The sequence below is a fragment of the Amia ocellicauda genome, chromosome 3 (assembly GCF_036373705.1).
Source record: "Amia ocellicauda isolate fAmiCal2 chromosome 3, fAmiCal2.hap1, whole genome shotgun sequence".
In the NCBI taxonomy this organism is placed as follows: domain Eukaryota; kingdom Metazoa; phylum Chordata; class Actinopteri; order Amiiformes; family Amiidae; genus Amia; species Amia ocellicauda.
Window position 1 is genome coordinate 54,497,983 of NC_089852.1, and position 7,888 is coordinate 54,505,870.

The 7,888-nt window shown below is 35.8% G+C and overlaps 1 protein-coding gene across 2 annotated transcripts in view; it reads left to right on the forward strand.

The window, feature by feature from the left end:
- apbb1 (amyloid beta (A4) precursor protein-binding, family B, member 1 (Fe65)) overlaps positions 1–7,569 on the forward strand; it is a 47,894-nt gene extending 40,325 nt beyond the window's left edge. For both annotated transcript variants that reach the window (XM_066699943.1, XM_066699944.1), the window contains exons 13-14: positions 2,489–2,665; positions 2,989–7,569. In XM_066699943.1, coding sequence (XP_066556040.1) covers positions 2,489–2,665; positions 2,989–3,162 — 351 coding nt within the window. In that variant the 3' untranslated portion in view covers positions 3,163–7,569. The remainder of the gene's footprint in view (positions 1–2,488; positions 2,666–2,988) is intronic.
- The last annotated feature ends 319 nt before the right edge of the window (positions 7,570–7,888 follow it).

Below are 7,888 nucleotides of genomic sequence, written 5' to 3' on the forward strand. Positions count from 1 at the left end.
GAAGACAGGGAAGAGATCAGCTACATTATGTCGGAAGATATAATCTCATGTGCCGTGTGGGATCACAAAGAAATTAGTTTTATTAGCAGCATGGAGTGAAATCCACGTACAGAAACAATCACTGCTTACAGTTAATATCCGAGTGTATTAAAACTTGGATTTCACAGGACCCCCAGTGCAGTTCCCTGACTAGTTAAAGATAAACTGAAGGATAATAATTGGATCGGTAGCATAATATTTTATGAACTACTGGACGGTGTTTCAGGCTGTCGTTTTGTGAATGGTGTGCGGGGACAATCGCAGAGACAATCAGTAGGAAGCCGAACACGATTCAGTTAACATGTGCCCATTTACAAGTTAATGACTAAATAAATACAGCAGATCTGGGTTTCCCTCTAAAACATTAAGGACTGGTTTAATAAATGCATCCATAAGTCCATAAACGCCATGACTGAAATGTGCACACTATAGTTAAATTATAACCTGCTATATTGTTGCTGCCGTTACTGTATGATTAATCGTGAAACATGTATTTTTTTTCAGCTGTAACTGTAACCCTGGGTAGAGGACGTCTAAGTAAATTATAAATAATACGGCAAAAAGTATTGTTTGCAGTTACAAATCTGCAGAAAGAGTAATAAGTTAAGGGAGTCACGTTGTGCCATTTAAAATACATATATACTAGCACAAATGATGATAATAATACTAAATAGCAAAAATGTATTGTTATTGTTGCACATGGAAACATATTATGGGAACGTGCTTGTCTGAATATAATGTTGTCTATACATGTTTAGCTCTTCCTAATATCTCTTAACACATACGTGTATTTATTACACTGTTTACAATCATGTAAAACATAAAGAATAAAATAGACACAAAAGTCCTTTCCACGTCAGGCTCTATCGCTCGTAGTGTTGTTCTCTGTCTTTGTTTTTAAAACGACACACAAACCAAACCCACAATCGCTCTGCTCCTCCCATAAGAGGGGATGGACTTCACAACGGCCTGGTTTTACAAAAAAAGCTCCAGCATGACATGACATGGCACGGCACAGACGCTTAAGCCAGTGGAACCGAGGCATGATTTTATGTTTGCAAAAAAAAATTGTATATGTATTTAAAATGCGTTGGTTTTACTTGTTAGATTAATGGGAAACGATTTAAAACAACAGTTTTTGATATAGCCTTGTTATAAAGGACTAATTTAATATATGCATATAATGAAGTTTGGACTAGCATGCTGGTGTGCATGCGAGGACCCCTGTGTTGGCTGAAAGTTGATCCTGATCAAATGGCAGTGCAAACGCACCACAGGATTGTGATCAAATGTTCCTATGGATTTGATCCGAATCAGAAATGGCAGTGTAAATGCACCTATTCTGAGTCCTGCTTTTTTTCAATTGTAGTTCAACTGCTGTGCCCTAGATAAATTAATTGAATTAAGAAATCAACGCGTTACCCTTTTACTTATTAGAAAAATTAAAACTAATGTGTATGAGTATGAGTATTTGATTGAATAAATTAATGTGTTTCAAGAAACATTGAGAGACATTAATTTGTTTATGTTAATTTTCCCCTGGGAAAAAAAAGATAATCCCAAACTATATGCATTTCTGATCAAATGTAATAAATGCAGGAGCAATTTCTACAGCAGGTCAACTGAGAAGGGAATATCTGGTAAAGATCTTGGACAGTTGTACAGATGCAAATGACCAGGATAGTTTTGCACATTTAGTTTGTTCTCTAAGGGCAAATGAATATCTTCAAACTGAAAATAATATTAGATGATACAGTTAATCTGCTCTCTGTGAATTACTCATCAGTGGTGCAGGGCTTTATTAAATGTTTCAACACATTTGAAGTTAATTTTAATAATTCATTTTAATAATTTAACATACAGCATTGAGGTTCTTTATTAAATTGTTTAACATAAATTGTTCCGGGAATCAGTGCTGTTTTTTCTTTTTTGTGTTTCAAAAAATATATATTGTTGACAAAATATGTGTCCCTATTAGTAAACTGAAATCGTTTAATTATTTATATACACATTCTAAGAAATAACATTTAATAAGACCCATTATTAATAAAAGGAAGCATGTCCCTTTAAATGTCTGGAGCTGCAGCCCCTTAATCAGCGCAACAATGTAATAGAATAGAATTGGGATATTATTAATTAATAAGTGGCTTAATTCACAGACTACATGACTACCTTGCGGTGGGAGGAATTAATGCCTAAGAACGCAGAGCCCTATCATTACAGTAGTCTAGTCAAAATTAAAAATAAAAGCACAAGCTACTTTCTCAGCCTCAGACAAGGACAGAAGCGACCTAATTTCATTATATTATAGTTAATTTTATTAATTATTTATGGTTTGTTTGTTTATTTAAAAAAAAAAAAAATATATATATATATATATATATATATATATATTAATTGTGGCATTGTTTCTGAGAGAATTTTGACAGTGTTTTGTGGTACCCCTCAGACAGAGGAGGTGCTGTCGGAGTGCCGTGTACGCTTCCTGTCCTTCATGGGTGTTGGGAAGGACGTCCACACGTTTGCCTTCATCATGGCAGAGGGCCCGGGGAACTTCATCTGCCACATGTTCTGGTGTGAGCCCAATGCCGCCAGTCTCTCAGAGGCAGTGCAGGCCGCGTGCATGGTGAGTAAAGGGAGGGAAGGAACCTGGTCCATGTGAGTCCAAGGAGTGGGTTTGTATTGGGTTATCTTAGAATTGTTTTAACCATATGCAGTTTACAATGTTTATAGTCTTGGCATACGCAGTTTTCTTTTTTCACTCCTTGTTTTTTTATTTATTTTTTCTTAAAGATGGGGGGACCCCATCTTTTAAATTTGCTTAGGGGAGAATTACAATTACTAAATATCCACTAGCCAAATGTCTCGGGTGAAAACCAACCACCATACATACTATTCCGTGCACTCCGGCCTCTTGCATCTCACTGTGCTGTGTGAATGTGTCCTCAGCTCCGGTATCAGAAGTGTCTGGATGCGCGGCCCCCCAGCACCAGCTCCAGCTCCTGCCTCCCGGCTCCACCTGCCGACTCTGTAGCCCGCCGAGTGGGGTCCAGCGTCAAGAAGGGAGTCCAGAGCCTGCTTGGGAGCTTTAAGCAGAAACGGGCAGGAGCCCAGACCCCGTAAAACAGACACTTTACTGACTGTGGGCACTCACAGCATGTTAAACTCCAACTAACAACACCACCCCATTCCCGACTCATTCTGTGCCACCTCGTGAATAATTACCTTCATTCACTATTTTTCAGAGGCCGTTACTCCTACACCGCTGCACCCTCCCTTTTACAGCTGCCCTAAGAAGGAAAGAAAGAGAAGAAAGTTCAGGACATCTTTTTAAATTGCTACTTTGATATTAAGACAGAATTGTGTGTGTGAAGAGACCCAAGTAACGCTAGTGTAGGACTTGTAAAGGCCTTGTAAAATTTATTCAGACATGGGTGGGAAAGCGTTGTTGTGTTTATAAGAAGAGAAAAGGCAACATGCTCCAAAGTTTTTCTCCAGGAAATAAGATACTCAGAGAATTTCTCTGTTCTTTTTGCTGGAGTCGTGAGTACAGAGCAAAACAAAGTCTGACCACAGGTTCACAAATCATTGAGTTGGCTTACAAAGTAGAAGAGGGAGCATCAGGTGGTGGCTTTGAATAAAATTAGTTCTTGTTGAAAATCTTATATAGAGCAATGCTACTGAGACCACTCCAAATTGTCTTTATAATGCATTTTATTCAGATGTTTCTATTCTGTTCCACTCTCATAGCAACCTTATATTTCCAAATATGAATAACATTTTGGTTTTGACCCCTGCTGATACACTGACAGAGCTAGCTAGTTTGATTTAAAAGCTAATCACTCAAGTACATTAAGATGCCATGAAAAAATGTGAGCTGAGTTTTGTTTGAAGCTGAGCATTCAAAGAGATTAGACAATTTTCCTGTAATTGAAACAACAAGTATCAGAAATGTTCCCTTCTAGCCTTGGATCACCAATCAAATCAGACTTTAGATTTACCCTTTTGAATTATATTTTCATAGCTTTGGTACTCCTTAGTAATCCTTAGTAACATTTGTATTGTTAATGGGATTTACCCTAAACCTCTCCTGTTGAGTTTGTTGGCATGTTTTAAGAGTTAGTCCCCCAAGAACATCTAGATACCAAAAGAATATGAGCGATTTGTTTGAGTCTGAGCATGCAAAGAAATTAGGTACTTTCCCATAAATTAAACAATGCACAAAGTACCAGACAGTCTTGTTTTTTCCCTGTATTCTTAACTGTTCTCTTCTAATACTGCATTGGATCACCAACCAGAACAGATTTACCAATTTGAATTATATTTTAATAGTTTTTAAGTCTTAATAAAGTAAGTAAATCTAAATTCACAATGGGTTTACATAAACCTTTTCTAAAATCATGTTGTTTGTTAGCTGTATTTTTAAAAAATATTATTTTAAAGACTTCCAACAGAAAAGAGAGAGGCTATATTTAAGAAAGTGGAATCTGAATCTGAACACAGGAATGTTTATTTTGTGTGAGTTTGGGATTTTTTGGGTGGTATTTGTTATCAGTGAGGCATGGAAAACAATGTAGTCCATTTCTGTAATATGAAACATAGTTTTGCTACATATAATGGGAATGTAAATACCATAACTGAAATCACTGGAGATATTGTGATTTTTGAGATACTCCGTATTAACTTTCCAATAATTCCAATATTTTACATTTAAACTCAATGTTATAAACTTTCCAGATAAAGCTGCTGCTTAGGCCTTTCTGGATTCCTCCAGTAGTGTAAGGGTTCAGCTATTATACTTCCTTGCCTCCACAGGACTCTGCATTTTGGAAAGCAAGTCATGCAGAACATTCAGGGTTGGGCTGGCAGTGTTTTATTGAAAATAAACATATTAATTCTGAATAATACATTTAATTCATGAAATGTATACTCTGGTCAATGCATATTGTGAGTAGCCACAGTAACAATAAGAATTCTATCTCATTTAGTTAGGAGGTATCCTGTTTGTGAAGAAGTCATATTCCAGTGATGTATTAAAGCTAAGGTCACTATTAAAGTAGGATCAAATGTAGGTGGCGATCTCTGACTGTTAGATGCGTCTTCTCCTTTAGCACTGTGATCAGTCCCAGTCAAACGTCACAGGAGAGCAGCAAACAGAAATGGTATTCTCATGCCTCTCTCTTTGTGGATAGAAGCTGTGGCCTGGTGGGTGACCCTGAGTAGCTCTGTCAGTGTTGGACAGATCTCCTCTTGGCATATGTGTTCAGTGTCATGGTACCAGGCATTCTGCAATAATTTTAAAGGCCAGCCTTTAGGTTTTACAGTATTATTTTGCACTGTACATATCTAAAAGACCTTAATTTAAAATCAGAAATTACCTGCTATTTTCATTTTCCACATGTGGTGACAGTTTACAATGTGTAAGTTGCATTATTCTACCTAATGACAGTGTAAGATGCACTGTTTTTACTATATTTCCTCTTCACTCCTGAAACATTTGCAAAAGGTTGGTGAATCATGGTTAATATTTATTACTTATATGGACATAATGCTCTTAGAATAGCATGTCACTTGAATAATTTCCTATAGGAACACTGTCATGTCAGCACCCTGTGCTAAATTACGTATTCAGCTAACACTTCTTATGGTTTTCATCTTTGACGCTATCTATCACCATTACATGGGCCAAATCCTGAAGCCTGCATAATGTCATCAAAAATAACTTCATTTTGTTTGCAGATAGCAGACACAAACCTCTACATTTGCATTCTCTGACATTCGCTGTACTATTTATTTATGTTTGTATGGCACTGTCCTATTTTCATCAAAACCTGAGCTATGTGATGAACCCTTGTACAAGGATGCTTTCTCCTTGTTAAAGATTATCAGGACACCTTTAAGTGCAACATGGCTTTGCCTTTTATATTTTCTAGATAGCAGTGTACCGATGTGGGCTGAGACTGCCACAACACTGCATTGGATACTCCACATTTTTACTGAGGGGGACAACAAATAATTCCCTATCCACATCAACATGAACTCATTCTAGATTTTCACTTTCTAACTTTACAATCACTCTTTTCATTTATACTTCTCTCTCTTTGCTGTGGAGTGAAAAGATTTGGAGTAACTTCCAGTTAACTTGTGTAACTTGAATCCCCTTTAGTGTATTGCAATACATCCTTTATTGTGGTATTGTATTTTACCTATACTGTACAAGTCAGCTTTGCGTGATCTGGTACAGAATTACAGTTCAATTTGGATTAGAGCTTTCAGTGGGATGTATCTCCAGTTGAATATGAGTATAACACAACATGGCCTGTAAATGTAGTTAATTGAAACAGATGAGGCTGTTGCTACCACTTCTGATTTTGTAAGTTATGTTTTTTATTCTTTATTTTTTTGGTTCATGTCTTTTAATTTATAAAGTTGAAAATATGTGCACAGAATGCCAGAAACGCCTTACCTATAGTCTTCAACCTCAGATTCATGTATAATTCACAATCCATTCATCTATGTTACGTGTTTGCAAGGTTTGTGCATTTTATGTCAGATATGATCATCCAGCTCCCATTTCTATCTAATCAAGTTTGCAATTTGCCTTAGATAGAATTATTATTATTAAGAAATATGTTTCCACATTATCAGGAGCAAATCGTAATTGCATCATTGTTAACCAACAGTAGTTTATTCCATAGTACAGCATGTCAGGATACCATTGACAGTAGCTGCAGGTTATAATACACAGTACAAATTAAATATTTTGCCTTGGATGATTTGTATTTAATTTTTCTGTGCCTTAAAATATAGGGATACAGATGAAGGTTTAAAGATTGTGGGACTGAAAGATTGATCAATTTTCAAAACTGTTTACTGCCTACCAAAAGGCCAAACAGATCACTCATCATTTGTAAATAGTTTTCTTAGATCAAAAACTAGTTCTAATCTTCTAACTTAAATAAACTTGTAAATAAAAGCAGTCACATTAATCTATATTACAAGCATGTCAGTACATTGTAAAGTTCTGCCTAATGTGTACAGGCTTCAAGGTTTGGTCCACTGTGTTAAAGAAGGTTTAAGTACTCACTTTGTTGTGATTTGTTTAAGGAAAGTAAACTCGGAGGCAGAACCGTTTTTTTAATGTTCTCATTGCTGTTCTTAAATTGCACATACTGTGTAAACTACTAACAACAACAAGAAATGTGTGCTACACTATATTACTGTATTCATTAACTGTTTAAAAAATGGATTTGATACCACAATTATTTTTCAGTGCGTACAGTTAACAATATTATCTTATTGTTGTAGTCATAGATCACGCCATGTGATGCTTGAGAGAGTACTTTTTATGTCCTTTGTAAATACTTATTTTATAGTGGATATCAACATGTCAGTTCTAAACAAGGCTAAAGTAGAACTTTCAAGTAAATGCTTTTAAATTATTTTAAAAATTGTGTAAATTAGGTGTAATGTACATATATGTATATTAATATAAAGTGTCACTGTACAAATTAAAAGCGTAAATATCAATTTTTCTTTGTTTTGTTTTTGTAACCTTTTTTTATTCAAAGACTAGGATTTTGCTTAATTTATCATTTCCAGCTAACAGTTTTAATAATCACATTCAGATCTAATTCTTTCATATATAACTCATTAATGTATAGGTGCTTGGATATAAATTTACTCTACTTACTATTACTGTTACTTATTTATTAGCAGACACTCTATGCTTTTTCACCATTGGCTCTACTGCCGCTCTGCCTGGAGAAGATCAGGCAGGATCAAGCCTGAGTTTTACTAGTGGCAACACGTTTGCCCAAGACGCCGTGGTTTGCATCCCTGATTCAGA